A 20,837-nucleotide genomic window follows, 5' to 3' on the forward strand; every position below is an offset into this window, starting at 1 on the left:
CTCATTGCCACCACCTATTTTTAAACCCAAAAAAAAAAAAAAAAACCTAGGATCAAATAGTTATGTCAATATCCCCATTAAAAAAAACAGTATAATTAGGTATTCTTTAAATATTATCTTTTATTCAGCCTTTAGAGAAAAGAGAAAATAAAAAGTAAATAATTTTCTTAATTTTTTGAACAACTAATACGTAAAAGTGGATATTTAAATTAATTAAATGATAATAAATCTTTAAATAGGCTTACTAAAGGCTACACATTAAAGGATAACTAGCATTTTTGAAAAAAAAATGTCAATATCATTCAAATCAATTAAAAGAAACTAAAAATATTACTGTACATATTAGAGTGTGGGACACTGTTAACCTATGTATTTTATCGAAATTAGCTGACAATGTCTCTAGAATAATTTGATAAGGTTTTAAAAATAGTTTTAGATATTTACTTATTTCCATTGATCCTAAAAATAGAAAAAAAAATATACAAAATTTTAAGTTATGTTTTGTCTTATCTTTGTCTTTAGTTACCTGATGAATTTTTTTCGAATTTCTCCTTGTCAACTAAAGTAGGTCGAAGTCAGCAAAGTGTCTCATACCCTATATGTACAAATAATACAACTTGTTAAAAAGAAAAAAAATGATAATGTCGCTCCCTCTTAATTATATATATATTTTTTATATTTTTCTAAAACTATCCACAATCTTTATGAATATGACAAAAAAGTATCAGAAAATAATGTTGATATAACAAATAAAAATCGATGATAGTTTTGGAGAAAGATATAAAAAAAAATATAATTAAGAAGTAACATTATTAATTTAGGAGTAACATTATCGTTTCCAAAATAGAAATGTTTAATTACTCTGTTGGTCCTATAGTTTCGCAAAATTTTCAATTAGGTTCCTATACTTTTTTTTAATTGAGTCCTTGCACCAAATTTCTTTTTTAATTGGGTCCTTACACTTTTTTTTTTTCCTTTTATTTAGGTCCATGTATCAATTCTTTTTTTTTAGTTGGGTCCCTATAAAATTAAGCCAATTACTACTAAAAGGTACTTAATTGAAAAAAAAATTGGTATAGGAACCCAATTAAAAAGAAAAAAGTATAGGAACCTAATTGAAAAATTTCACGAAACTAAAGGGACCAATAGAGTAATTAAACCAAATAGAAACAGAGAAAAAAAGTATATGAATTTCTTACATACAACAGAATTTCCAGCATAGTGTTTGCCTACTAAACTAAGGCCTTGCATCCATTCCAAAGGATCAAAATATTTATCATAAAAGAACCCATTTCCATCATCATCATTGCAACACCATTTTGCCTTGCTAACATGATTATCAAGCAACACCATCACATTTTGATCTCCAAGTTCCTTAACCAATGAATCAAAGACTTGTATGTGAGTCATCTTCAACAAAGAAGGATTTGATTTTGAAATCCCTTTAACAACCTCTTTATGTATTCTTAAATCTCTCAATGTGTCTTCAACAACATTATTCTCATAACGTGTCCACATGTAAATTGCATAGGTGAGGCGAACACAATTGAATCTTTGATTAACCAATTGAGAAACAAGATCCTTTAATGGCTTCTTGTTAAGTCCTTCTGGTAACATTGGTTCAAGGTGCCCTGCCCAATTTCCACAAACTAGTTTGGACCGTTGCTTTGTGGATTCATCAATGATCCATCTATTTTGTGTTGAAAGAGGATAACCATTAGAACGTGATGGTGTTAGAATAGAGTAATAAACAAGAACAAGAACTACATTTGAAATTTTACCCATCATTTTTTTTGTCTTCTTTTGGAAGAGAAACGTGACATATTGCTTATGGAGTGATTATATAGAAAGTTTCTATGAAGACATGAATGAATGTACTATCTTTTCTCACAATCTTTGTTCTTACTACATTTTAGGAACTATACACAAATAGATTGAGGTATGTTATTCAACAAAGATTATATAGCATGCGGCACTTTGTATCTTACTATTTTTAAGTAAATGACTCTGTTTTTTTGTGTGTGTAAACTTAAAAAGAAAAAAAAAAGTAAAAGAAAAATTTGCACCAAGTTTCTATTGATTGATAAAGGTACATGCATGCATTGATAATTATAATTATAATTATATATATACATTTAACCATGAATGGCGTAAGATATAAATATTCTTACAAGTGGCTAATACTATAACACAACTTGATCAGTTCAAGTGCCATCTTTGTGTACTTTGCAGCTATCACCCACAATAGCCCTATATTGACCATTGACCATTGACCATTGACCATTGACTTTGACTTTTTGATTAACTAGCTAATTTCACCAACATTATTATTACTATTATTAGTGTTGGTTGCTCTTGTTTGTTGCAGACTCACAAGAGAGTAATAAGCACCAGTTGGGCCTTTACCCAACAAAGATGAATGAGTCCCTTTTTCCACAAGCTTCCCTTTATCCAAAACAGCAATCACATCACAATTCTGAATTGTGCTTAACCTATGAGCAACAACCACACTTGTTCTTCCAACCATAACCCTCTCCAATGCACCTTGCACTAGCTTCTCTGATTGGCTATCAAGTGCACTTGTTGCCTCATCCAATAGCAAAACTTCTGGATTTTTCAGAATTGCCCTTGCAATTGCAATTCTTTGCTTTTGACCCCCTGACAATTGAACCCCTCTATCACCACAATATGTGTCATACCCATCTTTCAAACTTGCAATAAATTCATGTGCATTTGCTACCCTTGCTGCTTCTATAATCTCACTTTCACTAACAACTTTCTCATCATTTTCACAGGCTCCATAAGCAATGTTCTCCTTTATTGTGCCACCAAATAGAGTTGGCTCTTGGCTCACTAGTGCAATGTGTTTCCTTAGTGACCTTAGGTTATATGATTTAATGTCTCTACCATCTATGCTCACTTGTCCTTTCATTGGCTCATAGAACCTCTCAATTAGACCTAATATTGTTGATTTGCCTGAACCACTTTGGCCCACTAGTGCTGTTGATTTGCCTGCATCAATTTGCATTGAGAAGCCTTCGAATATCATCACGTTGGGCCTAGCTGGGTATGCGAAATGGACATCTTTTAATTCCATCTGGCCCGTTAACTTTTCCGGCTTGTACCCTTCTGGGTCATCCGGCTCAATCTTAGTGTACCTGTGCTCGTTTCACAAAATAATTAACACAAAAAGTGTGACAAAAAACAAAAAGTGTAAGACAAAAAAAAGTGGAAATAATTAAACAAGATTTTTTTTAATTTTTTTTACAAAATTTTAAAAATAGAAATTAAAAATAAAAACAACCAGACCTTAATCTTGCAATTTGATGGTGCATTTAGTTTGTATTTTCTATTTTTTGTTTTTATTTTATTATTTTTTATAAAATTTCAAAAATAAAAAACACTAAACAAAATCAGACACACCTATTATGCATATAATATTAAAATATTTAGTTATTTTTTTTAAATAAATAATGACGTGAGATGTAAATTACTAATGTTAGGTAACCAATAATTTTGTTGAACAACATAAACAACCATCAATCAAATTAAAACACACTACACCTCTAAATTACCCACCTAAATCTTAATATTATAATAACCATCGCACACTTAGTGAAATGAACATCCAATATATCAATTGTTCACATTATTTAGTATTTTCATTGTCTACCTATACTTTTTCATTACGAAAATGACAAGATGAGATAGAAGTTAATAGAACGTGTGAAGCATTAATGAAAAGGATTGACAAGTATTAATATCAAATATTTGTGTGTTATTTAGTTATATATATACCTGTCTAAGATGGCAAAAACAGAGGCCACAGCATCTGAACCTTTAGCAAGGTCACTAGTCATGCTACCAGCATCAGCAATAACCCTACCCGTGCTCACCAAGATCATGAAGGTCTCAAACAGCGCCTTGGACGTTATGTATCCGTGGGAGATAAGTTTCCCACCGTACCAAAAGTCCAAGGCCCATGTACAAGACGTGAGGCTTTGGGCACAACCAAGCCCAATTCCGGCATACCAAGATTGCCGGATGCTCTCACGTCTTGGACCCTGTTGGGCCTTCTCGAGCATCTTGAGCATCCGGTCTTGAGAAGAGAATGCTGTTATCGTTCTGAGGTTGGAGACGGCCTCAGCGGCTATCTTGCTTGTTTCACTTTGGGCCTTGATAGCCTTGCTTGACATGCTTTGTAAAAGGACACGCCTTGTGTAGAAACATGCTATGATGATTGGTTGAATGGCTATCATAACAAGGGCGAGCCTCCATGCTATGATCAAGCCCATGGTGCATGCTATTAGAACCGCTGAGATTGTTTGAACCACTAGGGCCATTCTGTCTCCCACTAAGGACCTTACCTGAAATCATGTCAAAGTGAAACACCATGAATAAAGGAAAAAGATAATGCTTGGCCTGTCAGAAAACCAAAAAAAAAAAAAAAAAAAACAAAAGAAAGATAATGAGGCAATAAAATAAAGGTGAATTTTTTAGTGTCTACAAATTTTCTGTTTAATTTGTCTAAAAATAGAGATGGAATAAGATGAGATCCACTTTTTTATTTTTAAATTTTATGAGTAAATATTAAGTATCATAGAAGACACCTAAACTAAAAGTTTAGTTTTGATCATATATGTTACAGTAAAATAATTATTTTCACTAATATAATAATAATAATATATAATTGGACACATGTATACTGCACATCAAAATTAAATTTAATGGAATGACAAGAAGAAATGATTGATAATGTAACATTATGGATCATGAATCGGTGCATGTTTAACAAGACATTATGACCCAACAAAAGTAATAGAGAAATGTTACTTGGATCTTTGCTTCATACCTAAAAAAAAGTTCATGTGACAAAAGAAGAGAAAAATATGAATAGGTATAGTCATACAATTATAGTCGTTCTTTTAGATGATCATTCATGTTATTAATATAAAAGATAGTTATTTTTACTAATATGATATTATATGATTGGATATATGTATAAAATGATTTTATACTACGGTACATCAAAATTAAAATCTGTATATATTACATTTAAAAAAAAACAATTTGTTGCATTTTTAGTTACATTTCTCTAGAGAGAGATATATTTTGTATATTAATTTTCCCTGTTATACTAAACTAACACATTTTTAGTTACTAAATAAAAAATGTGAGATTCATCATTATTATTACATTATCATAAACATAAGTAAGAATAATAAAACATACCACATTTGCTTCTTTGGCAAGTCTAGAACAAACTGCACCCGTTGAATTCTCATCTTGGTCAAACCAGCCTACTTCAAAAGTGAGAATCTTTGAAAGCATCCTCTCCCTAACCCTCTTTGTCAAGTACTCACCCATGTAAGCAAAGTTATAATGCTGCAACACATTCACAATTAGAGAGAACACAGCCAACCCTAGAAAACAAAGTGCGTAGATCATAGTCTTCCTCTTAATCTCATCATGGTCCGTCAGAAAATAAACGGATATCATTGACCCCATAGAGAATGCATAAATCGGTTGAACTGCACCAAATAGCACTGCACTCATACATCCCAAACATGCTTGCTTCCACTCCGGAAGGTTTAGAGCTAACAACCTACACCATAACGTACTCAAAAATTTAATTAAGTATTAAAAAGAGTAAATAATATAACAAAACTTTTCAGATAATAAGTTTTTCTTAATTGTAAAATCCACCTAAATTCTTTTGGCTTTATAAATTATTACTTTTAAACGTTTCTTATTAAGTAAAAAGTAATATATTATTTAGTAATTAAACAAATATTAATTTTTTTATTTATTATATTTTATATCAATAATTTAAATTTAAAATTTAGAATTTATGATTTATAATTTAAGAATGAGGGTGTTTTAATTTTAATTTTTTTATATTTAATAAAACATTAATTTTTAAATAAAAAATATTATATATATTAAAATTAATTATTATATATATATATATATATATAAACTCATTTTTAATAATTTTAATTTTTTTATATTTAATAAAATATTAATTTTTAAATAAAAAATATTATATATATTAAAATTAATTATTATTATATATATATATATATATATATATTTTAACTCATTTTTAATATATATTTTATATTTTAATGTGTATTCTATATTGATAATAATTTTTATATATAGCATAACTGTTTTTAGATAGTATTACACTGCTCCCTTTTATTAACATTCGACACAAATTGTTATAGAAAGTTTTTATTAGATTATTTAATTAAATGCTAATATATTAAGACAAATATAACTATGGTAACAAATTAGCAATAGAGACCAAACCTAATATCTAAAAAATCTTTTAACATAAAAATAAAATAATAATAATAAATTTTGTATAACAAGAGAAAAAGAAAAATTAAAGGTACATTTTATACAAAAATAATAATTTTTATTAACATTTTATTATATTAATAATTAAATATAAATAATCATATTAAATGCTAACAAAAAAATAATCATATTAAATATATATTAAAATTAAATATTAATATAAAATATATATTAAAAATTAATTAAACTATATATATATATAAAAAATATATAATAACTTATTTTAATATCTGATTTTAATATATAAATAATATTTTATAATTTAAATTACCTCACAAATTATTATCTTTACATGAAATAAAGAGAGTGAGAATTCACTGACCTGCGAAATGAAGGAACAGCAAAGTTGTTATCTTCAACTATTTTTTCTACGTCATCATCATCACCGGCACAAGAAGCCACGCGGGCAACGGAGTTTGCTGAGCTAGATCGGCTAACTAGCGAGAGCCTTCGACTGCTTGTGTTATGAATATCGCTGTTGGAAATGGATGACGGATGAGTAGGAGGAGGCAAAACGACAGTGTCGTCTTGTTCATTATTATTCTTTGACGCTTGGAGGTGAACGAGGGAAGCGTAAATACCGGCGTCATTTTGAATTAGGGTTTGGTGGGGCGCTATTTCCACGACCTTGCCATTCTGAACGACAGCAATGAGGTCAGCATTCTGAACAGTGGAAAGGCGGTGGGCAATGATGACGGTGGTGCGGCCAACGGCGGCTTTGTCGAGCGCTTCTTGAACAACGCGCTCAGATTCGGAGTCGAGTGCGCTTGTTGCTTCGTCCAGAAGGAGGATTCTTGGTTTTTTTATTATTGCTCTTGCGATGGCGATTCTTTGTTTTTGTCCTCCTGACATTTGCACTCCTCTCTCCCCAACCTGCATCCATCACCACATGCATTTTTTTCTTTCTGTTATGATATAATTATTTAGGTGAATTGTATCTAACCCTCTCTAAATTAGAGAATAAATTATCCCTTGTGACATATCTTTTTATTATTAATTGAAATAAAATTAATTGACTTATCATAATTAATTTTAACTCTTAATCTAACCTAAATTTTATTAATTTAATTAATTAATCATGATCTAACTTTTTTTGTAAATTATAAAAATTATTAAAAAATTTAAAATTAATAATGATGTAAGTTACACCATTACTGCACTATTTAATTAGTTCATCCTTTCACATCAAAATCTTAATATATATAATCTTGTGATAAGTTATTTTATTTAGGGCTCATCATATTATTAGCAGAGAGTAGTGTATGAATCACAACAATAGTGTCAATCTTATCTTATTATCCTCATCATTAACTCGATAGATAGTATAGTGAAACATGAAATCAATGAAATTTGAAGTTAAATTACAGCATATAATCACATCATTCATTGCTTAAATCAATTTTGGGGGAGGGAGAATTGAAATTGAAAAATTTTTGTTTAAACCAGTGATGTAACTTTTATTATAAAAATTTTATTTTATTTTATTTAATAATAAAAAAATATATTATAAAAGATAACTTACTCTTTAGTTTAGAGAAGGTTAAATAGAATTCACTAATTATTTATATATATATTTTAAAATTTTTAATAAAAGAGGTGTATTTTTTTAATTAAATTAAATTTTTAAATATAATTTTATGATATATATTTTTAGAAAGAAATTTTGTGTATCATAGCACTAAAGTGCGTCTAAAACTATTCATAATTATGTATATTTTTTAACAAAAATATGCAAAATAAAAAACATTCACTAAATTCGTCGCTATATATTTGTATATAAAATATAGTATAATTTAATTTATTTTTAATATATAATTTATATTTTAATGTATATTTTATATTAATAGTTAATTTTAGTATATTTTAGTATAGTTGTTTTTTTAATAAATTTTTTAAATTATAAATATTTTTAGAATACATATTAATAAGTATAAAAAAATACTATATGTATGAATTTTTTGTGAACTAAATCTAATTAAATTGAATAATAAAATTTGGATGATGAGTGGATAAATAAGAGTGATAATATTAATAATAATTTTTGTTGATTTTAGATCAATTTATTGAAATTTAATTAACAAAAAGACTTATATATATAGTACTATTTTTAAATATATTTCATAATATTTTAATATTTTTTCAAAAAAGTATTCTTAAGTGAATGTTATATATGCTGCCAATATATGTTAAATATATAGTTTAGAATGAACACGAATACATTATAAAATTTTAGTATATGTTTTTTTACTCATATCATAGTTTACGAGAAGACTATTTGTACGTTAAAATTATTTATTAAATTAGTCATTATATATTTATAATTTAGTGTATGTATATTTTATATTTAAATATATATTTTATATTAATAATTAATTTTAATAGTTAATATTGATATATATCTAATATAATTATATAATTACTAATATACTAATAGATGTTAACGTACCTATTAATCAGTTTTTATAAATTAAATATAAATAATAATAAGAAAGGTGAAGTATGTTATTTTTTTTTTTCAATAATTGAAATAGATATTAGTTGTTTGGGAAGGTAAATGCCGTCGGAAAGGAGATATCTGAGGAAGGTTATTACGTCCAGCAATTATAAAACTGGAATTTGTTGTTATCATCCTGATCATGATTTGTTTAAATAATAATAATAATAATAATAATATTGTTACTAGGAGGACGAAACTCAATTGATTAATCAAGCAGCTTCTCACAAATCATACAGTTAGAGAATATTTGCGACAAGGGTTAATACTTTTTTTAGTTAAACTTAATTTTTTTAAACAGAAAATAAATGTGTAAAGCAAAAATGACTAAAATTTAGTTTTTGGTAAAATTTTTATTTGTTAAAAATAGTTTATAAAAGTCAGTTTTTAAAAGTTTGTTTTTTAAAATTGTAGAATCTGTTTTTGTGGTTGGTAAATTAAATTAAAAATAATCACAAAAAAAAAAATTAAATTAAAAATAATTTTTAATAAATATAAGTAATAATAAGTATGTTTAATAAAATAGTTTTTAAAATTTAAAAATATTATAATAGACATTAATGTAAGTATTAAATTTGAATATTAGTTAATGTACGAAATTATATTAAACTTTTTAATTTTAATAACTACAAATCAACTTTATTAAAAATTATTTTTTAAGTGATTTCAAAAGTACTCATAATTTTTAAAAGCTACAAATATAAGTACATAAATTTTTTATTTATCAAACATAAGACTAAGTGCTTATATTTTTTAATGCACAAACACTTCTTCAAAAAATTTTATTAGATTATTTTTTAATTGATAAATATATTTAAAAAAATACTTTTATTCAATTTTAAATTTATTTTTAGATTTTTTTAAATTTATTAAAAAATAAATTATTTTCTAAAAAAATAATACCATATTTTAAAAAAATAAAAATAAAAATAAAAGATATTTTTAATATATTTTTTTAAAAATGTATCTAAATATGAAATAATTTTATCTATTAAAAAAATGAGAAATAAATATTTTTTTTAAAAATAAATTCAATTTGACTTTAAATTAATTGAACTAATAGATTTTTTTAAAGTAAAATATTAACAAAGGGTGTTTTTGATATTTTTGCTATTTTATATTTAAAAAATTAGTTGATTTAGTTAGTTTAATTATGCTCTATTTAAAAAAATATCAAATTTGACAACAACAAAAAACTTTAATAGCAGATATCATATTATTATTGGTTGACTTTTTTAGTTTTATTTAAAAATTTGTTACATATATGACAATTTGAATCTTAACACTTATTTAAATGTATAAGTGAGTCAATTATCCAAACAATTTAAATTAATTTTTCATTGTTTTATTATAATACTTCTTCTGAAAACATTTTTACTTTATTTTATTTGAGAATTTCTTTCATAATTTTATTTAATTTTAATTTAAAAATTGACCCCTGAGGGAAAGTCAACCACTGATATCCTCTTATATCTTGCTTGAGGAGCTGGACTACCAATGAATATGTATTTTCCATTTGTCTTCCATTTTTCCACGTTGATGATATCAAGATTATTTAAGAATTCAATTAAAAATAAAACTATTATAATAATGACTCATGTGAATAGACAAATGTTTGTACTTTTTTATTGGTTTTTTTTATAGTCGTGTCTGTGTACTACTTGTAATAGAAAATCTCACTCCGTTTCTTTAATTATTGAATGTCTTAGAATTTTCCTACATAAAAGATATTCTTTGAATTTTATTAATATAAGTATACTAAAAATACTCATTGAGGTTTCTAAAGTAAAAACTTTTTATTAAAAATAAAAATCAAACTACTAAAAATTTATTTAGGTAAATTTTTACAAAAAAAATCTTTTTTTTAAATAATTCTTTGTAAAGACCTTTAAAAAAAAGTAATTTTATATTTGTATATTTTATAAAAAATAATTTTTTTCTAATAATTATATTGGGTACAACAATAACAATATAAAAATATTTTTTAATTTGTTTATTATATTAAAAATATTTTTTTAAATAAAAAACTTTTTAAAAATATGTAAATTATAAATTTTAAAAAAATTTTATTAGTATTTTTATTTTTACTATTAAAATTTTATTAAACATATTAAAAAATAAAAAATTATTAAAAAAAATCTTTTTTTAACAATTTAATGACACAAACTCTAATATATTGATTATACTATAAGTTTCAAAACTTTTATTATATTAATAGAAACTTTATAAAAAACAGTTCTTAAGATATTCGTTAACAAAATTTATTTTTTATTATACACATTCAATTATAGTTTGTCTTTCTTAATTGTTATCTATTAAAACCTTGTTTTCTTTTATTTTTTTTCTAAAATAATTATCTGCTACTATATACAATTATATATACATGCTATTAAACTTGGATCATGGTCGATGAGCTGTAGTGAGATGTAAGATATTGCTTTGAAAAATTAAAGATGCTATTCAGTAATAGTTTGACTGCATAATTGAGAAAAGATGCCGGCCATTTATGGAATTTGATTCTTAAAAATTAAAATAAAAAGTGGCAATTTACAATTTTTAGGATCGCACATTGGAAGAAAGATGAGGTGCTTTTTGTGCGTGGACCACCAAATAAATTATTACTTGGTATATTTTTTGCTGTTTTTCTTACAAAATTGTTAGTTGTTATAATCATATTATTATTATTACAGCATGGAATTGAATATGGGATATCATTAAAGCAAAGAATTATTTGCATTGTGAAACACACACACACACACATACACTATTATGTCGTCATTGTCATGGATTTATGGCATCAACTTCAAATTAAACATGTGGGCAAATTAAAAAGTAAATAAATTCTAAAATAATTTTGTGAGATATATGTTTTATGCTTTGTGAAAATGATTTTACAAACACAAAACGAAAGAGAGAATATGAGTATATATATGTACAACTACATACTTATTTTTTAAATATATAACACAATTTTAAATATTATAAATAAAAATAAATTGTTAGCATGCAATGTTTTTAAAATACGATTAAATCTGCTTAAGAGTTAAAACTTTTGTGTTTATTACTTGATAGAGTGTGAGATCCATTTGATTTAGATTTTATATCTCATCTAACATTGGAAAGAGAAATAAATTAAATTAACATAATATAAAAGTTTCTTGTATATTTTAGAAGTATATTTAAAAAAAAAAAAGTACTGACCTGGGTATCATATCCCTGTGGCAATTGTGAGATGAAATTATGAGCATTGGAGGCTTTTGCAGCTTCCACAATCTCTTGCTCAGATGCATCTTCTCTCCCAAACAGAATATTCTCTTTTATGCTTGTTGCAAATAGTGCTGGCTCTTGACTAACCAAACCCATTTGAGATCTTAGCCATTTTAATTGCATCTTCTTAATTGGCACCCCATCAACCCTTATCTCACCTCCTATTGGGTCATAGAACCTTTGCAACAGTGATATCACCGTCGATTTCCCCGACCCGGACCCTCCCACCAGGGCTACAGTTTTCCCGGCTGGAATCTTCAGGGAGAAGTCGGATAGTATCATGTTGTCCGGTCTCGACGGGTACGCGAATTCAACATGATCCAATTCGACTTCTCCTAAGACGTTTTCCAGAATCTCTCCTACCATGTTGTCTGAATCAATTTTTGGAATTCGTTTTATAACCTCTATGATTCGTTCTCCTGCAGTGATTGCTTCTGAGAAGTACTTGACATTGGATAGACCGGCACCTAACGCCCTGATTCACAAAAAGAATGGTAAAAACTCAAGTGCAGTTAACTTTATATATTTCACATGAAATGACTGTATCAGAGTTTTATCAAAATTTTTACAAACTCATTTATAATATGAGTTTGTAAAAAAAAAAAAGAGTTATTAAACTAAAAATAGTGTTTACTCACTTAAAGATATTTTTATCTAAAAAATATTAGTCAAAAACTGTTAAAGGATAATTTAGTCAAATATATTAATTTTTACACGAAGACAACTTCATGTAAGTGATCACTCATAAAAAATTTTCATAAAAATAAGATGGTTATTCCAAAACTACATCTTCGTATAAAGACGATACTGTAACTCATTAAATTATTTGACATATTTAACAAAAGTATCTAACGGTTCACAATATCATTTTTACGTAAAGATATCTTTATAGAAATAACCATCTAAAAATAAACAATGTCTTACTCTAAATTAAAGTGCATCTAAAATGAAAGCATAGAAAGAAATTGAAAGAGAGAGAGGGAGAAGTATAATTACAATCCACCGAGAGCAATAGCAGCACCAACAGCAAAAACAGTGCCACCTTGAGCAGCATGGTACATAACCAACCTGCTACCATAATAAGACATAAAAGACCAAATTGCAAAGACAACACCATTGCTTCCAATTGCTAACCCTTTAGCCAACCCTTGTTTCAAACCCAACCTAACAGAACCTTGTAGAGCATCAGAGAAAGCACCTATTGTCTTGTTCTCTCCCACAAAAGAATACACTGTTCTTATTGATGATATTGCTTGCTCTGCCACTGTCCCTGCTTGATTATACTCTTCTCTTATTTTTCTTGCTAACCCCATTAATGTTCTTCCATACATTAAGCCTGGGATCACTAGCAACACCACAAATGGGAACCCCACTATTGCTAGTCTCCATAGTAATGCAAATGCCACTATGTAGCTCCCAATAAACATTGATGCATTCATCAAGAAATTTGGAACATGGATAGGTTTCAAAAATTGCAACCAACTATTTATATTAGTTAATTGTATAAAATTTCTTTGTATAAATTTTGACGAAAAATAAATTTATAAATCATGATATATTATTAGAGTTTTAATGAGAAAAAAAAGACTCTTATATATAAAAAAAATATTAAAAATAAAACTATTTATATATTTATTTCTTTGTATCAACTTAAATTCACTATAACTTTTTTTAATAAGTATCATCACAACTATAAATCACTAATTTCATGGAATTAAAATTAAATCTTATTTTATCCACTATAACGATATAGATTATTTTTTAGAGTTATATGTATAAAAAAAGAATTAAAATTCGTCAAAAAAATAAATTTTGATACTATTTTAACTATAAAAATATATTAATAAAAATTTTGTCAAAAATAGTATTTTTAACGTATAAATAATTGTGAAAAAAGCTTAAATCTTATTTTGATAAATATTGGTTGTCAAAAATAATTTGTTAAAAAAATTTGAGAATATATTTTCTGTGATACTTATTAACCGTCAAAAATACTATTTATTTTGACATTTATTAACCATAAAAAATTCTCAACAAAAATTTTCAACAAAGAATGAGATGAGATCTTGAAATTGAAGAATAAAAGATTTTGAAGATAAAGAATAAGTAGTATGATTCCAAACTGAGAGCAGTGTGATGCCAAAATTAACGGAGTCTAGAGAAAAAGAGGAATAGTAGTAGAATAAATTGAAAACAAATGAGTGTTAAAATTGAAGAATAATTTTTTACGGTCAAATTATTCATCAAAAAGCTATAAAGAATTTGACATTTGTAATATTTATAAAAAATATATATTAATTTTTATATTTAATTATAGCTATTAAAAAAAGTGTTAAAATAGTTCTCTTTTCTTATAGTGATCCTAATAACAATAATAATATATATATTTTTTCTTAATTCATACCTTTTCACTAAGACAATCTTGAATTACAAGGCTATCATTGGAGACACTGGTGATGACCTCTGAAGTGCTTGTAACATGCAAATCAAAGTATGCCACTTCTTGTCTTAGTACTGCCTTTAAATATCTGCCTCTCATTCTTGTTGCTTGTCTTTCACCTGTTCTTGTCCAACAATAACCCTCTGCAAATAAAGTAATAATCATCAACACAATACTTCCCAGAATAATAATAATTTGTTATTTACTTTTCTGTATATATGTTGTACCGTTATGTGTGAAGACAAAAATAAAAGTTATTTTTTTAAAAAAAAATTATAAATTAAACAATAGAAAATAATAGCAAATAAAACTCACCCAAGAAGCAAGCAACAAAAGACCCACATGCCAGATATAACAAAGCCACTGCATTCTGCATCACAGATCAACAAATTAAAATCAACCCAATAAAAATAACTATTGTTAGTTTAGATAAAATAGCAAATATAAAAAATAATGTAAATAATTTGTTGTTTGAATATAAGATTAATTTTTTAATGATTTATATTGGGCCATCATGAAAAAATGTTAACCACAGAAAAATAAAAAAAGAAAAACCGAAAAATGATATGACACTATATTTAATAATCCAAAATTTTTAGACATCAAGTTTGCGCGAGTTTTTATTTTATAAACTCTTCACTTTTTCTTTATTCTTTTTGATGTAAGATTTCTTCTCGACTTGCACTTGCTATTCAACAAATTACTTTAACCAAATTAACATCAATTATTTTAAATAGATAGAATATTATTTAATCTGCACCATATGAGCGTGTCTTGTGGGAGTTATATCTGTCTCTCACTTTATATACCATATATAATTATATATACTAATCATTAAACTATACACATAAGGAAAAGAAAAAAAAAAGAAGAAAAACAACTTTGAAGTTTGAACTTTTCGTATATATTGCTTGAGAGAGAAGATAATCAAATAAATAATTAAAAATATCTCCAAGCCATAGTTGTTAATTCAAAGTTCAGACAATAATGGTTTTGGAGTTCTAAATCAAGGATAATCTTAATTATAAACATACATTACTAGAACTTTTCTTTTATTTGACAATAATCATCAAAATCAAAGAAATAATAATAATAATAATAATAATAATAATACCTTGTTTATGTTCTGAGTGAAAGCACCACCTCCTTCAAGATTAGAAAAACTTCCAAGGTTGTTCATCATCTTGCTAGTGATGAACAAGACCAAAGGTGTGGTTAATCCATCTCCAATTGCCCCCAACAAACCAAAGAGCATGAAAAACCAGTCTTTGGTATCTGCATGCATGAAAATTGAACTTATTGACCCATTCTTCTTCTTCTTCTTCTTCTTCCTACTACTAGCCATGGCACCAACACTATTATGATTATTATCCACATCCATCACAAAAAGAAATAAATACACAGTAGAAGAGTGAGCACTATAATACTACTACTACTACTACCAATAATAATAGTAGTAGTGATGATTAAGCACTTTGGGCAATTGATATTTGCAATGTTATGGTGAGAATTTATAGGAATTTTGAGTGAGTGCTTTGAGGGGTATATGTGGCATATGGTATGTGGTGGGGGCAAATTAACAGAACAATTTTGGTCAGGGATAAGTGGGTGATTCCTTGATACTGATATATATATATCATGTGAAGGGGGTTTATTATATATTTTATTAATTATATTAGATTATTTAGATATATGCTAAAATTGGCTACTAATTAATTTAGTGATTGATTTTTAACTTAATAATAATAATAATAATAATAATAATAATAATAATAATAATAATAATAATAATAATAATAATAATAATAATGTAGAGGATATATGTGAAGAGGGGATCTAATGACAACCTTATGTTTAATTTGACTTTGTAATAATCACTAGAAAATAAATTAATTTAATTCTAAAAATGATAAATACTAATTGTTGTTGTTGTTGGATAAGATGAAAATTAGATTAAGGATATTTAGTATTGTGTATGATAATTAATTTTTATTTACTTATAATAAGTATTTTAATAGATGGGACATACAACTTACTTAACGAAGTAATAACATTCCATTTTAATTATAGGGTTTTATCTTTTTTTTTTTTTTCAATAAAATCCTTGACTTAATTAATAAAATTGATAAAAAAAAATATTTTTTCTTAAAATAGTATATACAAGCAAAAGCGTCACTAATGACGACATGTATGTAGGGAGCAAAACCGTAGTGCTGTTTGTTCTTTTTTTTTTTCCCCTTAAAATTTTATTTTGGTATGCTGTTTATATTATTTTATTCTTATAGTAAAACTGGCTCAAATATAGTAGACAGGAACATGGCGATGCATGAATGTAACCATTGCTTATTAGTATTAGTTAATTAATTAACTAGCTTGGTCCCCACATACACATGATTAAGTGATTATAGTAGTCACTGACAGCAACAAAACTACCTTTGCCTTGTCTTGATTTGATTAATTATATACCTTTCAATGAGTGTTAGTATTTAATATATATATTAAGATGCATATGTACTAATGTCAACAAAATTAAAAGTTTTAAATATGAATCATTCATTATTATTATTATTATTATTATTATTATTATTATTATTATTATTATTATTATTATTATTATTATTATTATTGAACTTACTGAATTAAGCATTATTATCTTTTATAACTTTTTAGAATTAATATTCTATATATTAAAGTTATTAATTAATACTTATTCAACGATGTTATAATGATGAAAATAAAATTGAATAAAGATTGATGTTTTATTTTCTTCTAATAAACTAACGAAAAATAGTTAACTAATAAACATGATGCACATTTTTACATTCATAGCAACCAATGTTGATAAAATTAAAAGTACAAAATAATTATCATAAATTATTGATTGTTACTATTGTAAAAAAAAATTCATTTATATAATATTAAGGAATAAGTATTGTTTTGGTCCCTAATATTTAGGGACAGAATCAAAACCGTCCCCAACGTAATTTTTTATTTAGAATAGTCCTTAACGTTTTATTTCGTATTAAAATCGTCATTTTTAATAAAATTTTTAATTTTATTACTAAATTACTCCTATTCTAATAAAAAAATTATAAAATTAAAAAAAAAAGAAAAGACATGAGTGGGGAGAGGAGAAAGGAAAAGGGGAAAGGACACGAGAGAGGGGGGAGGGAGACGGCGCCGGCGAAGCTTGGAGCTGTCGTCGCCGTCGCGAGCCAGGGGAGAGAGCTTCTGCTTTTGCACCGCTGCTCCTCGCCGCCTCGCCACTTCTGCTTCTTGCTTCGGCTTCTATTTCTGCTTCGTCTTCTGCTTCTTGTTTTTGCTTCTGCTTTCTGCTTCTGTTTCTTCTGGGTCTGCTTCTGCTTCTACTTCTAATCTGATTTGGATTTGTTATTTTCTGATTTTATTGTTGTTGTGTGTTGATTTGGTTGTTGAATTTGATGTTGTTATTTCTGGATTTGAATAATGTTTTAGTTGTTGGTGTTGTTGAATCTAGATTTGAATAATGAATTTGTTCATCATAATTCTTAATTTTCTAATTTTTTTGTTAGTTTTGTACTTGTTCTTATTTATGGATTTCTAAATTGTTGTTGTTTTTTTTATTTTTGGATTTCTTGTTTCTCCCTAATTTTTTATCTTGTTCTTGTATTTGATTTTTTGGTAATTAAATTTATAATTTTTTATTTTTATAATTGAAGATGAATTTGGATATTTTTAATTCTTATAATTTGATTTTGTTAACTGTATTTAAAATTTTGAAGTTTTGAGTTTTGTTAATAAAAGAAGAATTTCTTCTAGAAGAAGAAGAATAACAGAATTTGTTCTCCTAGAAAAATTGAAGAAGAACAAGAAGAATGAAATAGTGGAGAAAAGGGTATTTTTGTCATTTAAAAAAATGTATTTAAAAGGACGATTTTAAAATCAAATACAACATTAATAATGATTCTAAATAAAAATTTACGTAAGGAACGATTTCGATTCTGACCCTAAACATTAGGGACTAAAATAATACTTTTCCCTAATATTAATAATAATAATTGAAGAATAAAAATGTACTGTATATATGTGCATCGGCTATATATATATATGGTTATTAGTCATAATTAGTAGGGAAAGTGTGATGAGACCATCTCTCAAAGGAGGAAAAGTGTGATTCAGTCTTTAAGCTGTGTCAAGTATATATACTTTTGGTGTGCCAGTTATCGTGTCCACAGTAATTACGCTGGATAGCTAAGTGCGGAGTGGATAACTGCTGAAAGTATCTAAATAGTAAGCCTACTCCAAGATGAGTGCTCTCCTATTTCGATTTTTCCAGAACTTCCGAATTGATCGGGTCATATAGGAACGAAGTTTAAGTCTATCGATCTGTTAAGATGCCTCAGCTGCATACATTACTGCACTTTCACTTGACACCTATTGTTAATAAAAAACGGCTTGTAGCGCCACATAAAAACATTCCTCTTAGAATAGCTGTTAATACGAATTATATATATATATATATATATATATATATATTAATTATTAGTTTGTTAATTACTATCTTAATTAATGAGAATTTATCATGCGTAAACTTATCTTGATAACAGATATTAACTGAATAATTACGGATTAACAAAGCTAATAAATTAAACTTTTATGAATACTTATTAGTCAACCCAAGTAGCTAGAATGTTATACTTTGTTATGTGTAATTTGAGTTGGTTGAATAATTAATTAATTAATTTATTTAAATAAGTATTAAAATTTAAATTCTATTTTATATATGCAGTAATTTATTAGTTAACGATAATTTTTAAATATAATTTAGATTTACGATAAATTAATTTTTAATTTGTCGAACTGAAAGATAAATCATAGTTTAGTAATATTAATAAGCAAAACTGGATTATTTCTGCAGCTGGTCGGTAGTTGATTAATATTAATTAAAATAATAGTTAACCTGAGCTTTAATAGAACATATATAATTCATCATGTAATCTTTATGACATCATAAATATTATTATATAATCAAAAATATTATATATAATTAATTTGGGTTGGTTAAGTGGTCAGTTCATTCGTTTGTTTAAATAAGTATTGGGGGTTCAAATTTTGTTTTATGCATATAATAACCCATTGGTCAAGACCCTTTAAATAAAGTTCAGATCCACGATAAATTAATTATTGACCTATCGAGTTAGGGAATACCATAATATATATATATAATTTTGCTATCTTGTATCTTAAAGATATTGGTTAAACATACTACCAAAAAAAATATTTTAATATTTTTAATATATTTAATACATTAAAAACAAATACATAACATTAAAATATTTTTTTTATAATATGTTTAACCAATACTCTAACAACACAGAATAACAAAATCCCTATTAATATTGCACATTTTAAGTTAATATTGCATTAGTACGGCACAGGATAACAAAGTCCTTATTAATATTGCACATTTTAAGTTAGTATTGCATTAGTTAGTATCTCTTTCCGTATCATTTCGCAACACATCCATCCAAATTGGACCTGGAAATTAAACTTGCACAACAAATGCATTCATTTAGCATGTCCATATATAGTGGGAAATTAGTGAAAATTTAATCACGACATAAAGAGATAATTCAGCATGTATTTGTTCAGAAATGGTGAAAATTTGTTCACAATAAAAGCAAGTATTTCGCATGTATTGAAAAATGAGTGAAAATTTATTCACAACAAAAGCATGTATTTCGCATAGTGGAAAATGATAGGTAGTGACAAACATAAGTGTATCATGCGAATTGTGTTAGACAAATGAAAGTTTATTGCCTCCATCCCAAAGAAAGGTTATTCAGAGTTTTACCTTGTAAAATGGTTAAACAATTCCTATATATATATATATATATAAATTATTTGGATATCAAATTATTAGAATATAATTTTTTAATATTGTAGACAGATCCAAAAAATTTTGGTAGTAGGGGCAAAATTTATATAACATGATAATAATTTTTATAATAATAATAATAATAATATGTATATATAAAAAATTAAATATTAAATTATCTATTAATCACTATATATCTATGTACAAATACATGTATTGTTTAATTTATTTTCAATGTGTATTTTATATTTTAATATATATTTTATACAAATAATTATTTTTTATGTACATATAGCATGATTATTGTTATGATTATATTTTGTTATTATAAAATATGATTAGTCTTCAAAATATCTAATATATAAATTAAAACACTAAAATAGTAATTTAAATAATAATATATAATTTAAAAT

General features: G+C 26.0%; 2 protein-coding genes across 3 annotated transcripts; both read right to left on the reverse strand.

The window, feature by feature from the left end:
• Window positions 1-1,006: 1,006 nt before the first annotated feature.
• Window positions 1,007-1,923, reverse strand: LOC112782644 (glycosyl hydrolase 5 family protein-like). The gene has a single exon (XM_025825127.3). It carries the CDS (start codon window positions 1,786-1,788, stop codon window positions 1,126-1,128), a length of 663 nt encoding a protein of 220 aa, XP_025680912.3. The 5' UTR covers window positions 1,789-1,923; the 3' UTR covers window positions 1,007-1,125.
• Window positions 1,924-2,048: 125 nt separating this feature from the next.
• On the reverse strand, window positions 2,049-16,173 carry LOC112782642 (ABC transporter B family member 15). Of its 2 annotated transcripts, none has more exons than XM_072229662.1 (9): window positions 15,682-16,173; window positions 14,883-14,937; window positions 14,532-14,710; window positions 13,124-13,609; window positions 12,062-12,602; window positions 6,689-7,239; window positions 5,233-5,605; window positions 3,799-4,367; window positions 2,049-3,158 (listed from the first exon to the last, which is right to left on the reverse strand). In XM_072229662.1, the coding sequence occupies exons 4-9, from the start codon at window positions 13,564-13,566 to the stop codon at window positions 2,306-2,308; spliced, it is 3,330 nt and encodes a 1,109-aa protein (XP_072085763.1). In that variant the 5' UTR covers window positions 13,567-13,609; window positions 14,532-14,710; window positions 14,883-14,937; window positions 15,682-16,173; the 3' UTR covers window positions 2,049-2,305. The 2 variants fall into 2 exon arrangements, with proteins under 2 accessions (XP_072085763.1, XP_072085762.1); XM_072229661.1 differs by having other exon boundaries at window positions 13,124-13,579; window positions 14,530-14,710; window positions 15,682-16,169.
• Window positions 16,174-20,837: the final 4,664 nt, after the last annotated feature.

Source organism: Arachis hypogaea, chromosome 20 (genome assembly GCF_003086295.3).
Source record: "Arachis hypogaea cultivar Tifrunner chromosome 20, arahy.Tifrunner.gnm2.J5K5, whole genome shotgun sequence".
NCBI classification, from domain to species: Eukaryota; Viridiplantae; Streptophyta; class Magnoliopsida; order Fabales; family Fabaceae; genus Arachis; species Arachis hypogaea.

Excerpts from the sequence above, each read along its gene's own strand:
- LOC112782642 (XM_072229661.1), bottom strand. The coding sequence starts at position 15,948 with ATGGATGTGGATAATAATCATAATAGTGTTGGTGCCATGGCTAGTAGT. Across the intron at positions 13,580-14,529 it reads GATTGTCTTAGTGAAAAGGT|TCCAAATTTCTTGATGAATG; the intron begins ATGAATTAAGAA and ends ACCTATCCATGT. Across the intron at positions 12,603-13,123 it reads GCTATTGCTCTCGGTGGATT|GGCGTTAGGTGCCGGTCTAT; the intron begins GTAATTATACTT and ends TTTGTGAATCAG.
- LOC112782644 (XM_025825127.3), bottom strand. The coding sequence starts at position 1,788 with ATGATGGGTAAAATTTCAAATGTAGTTCTTGTTCTTGTTTATTACTCT.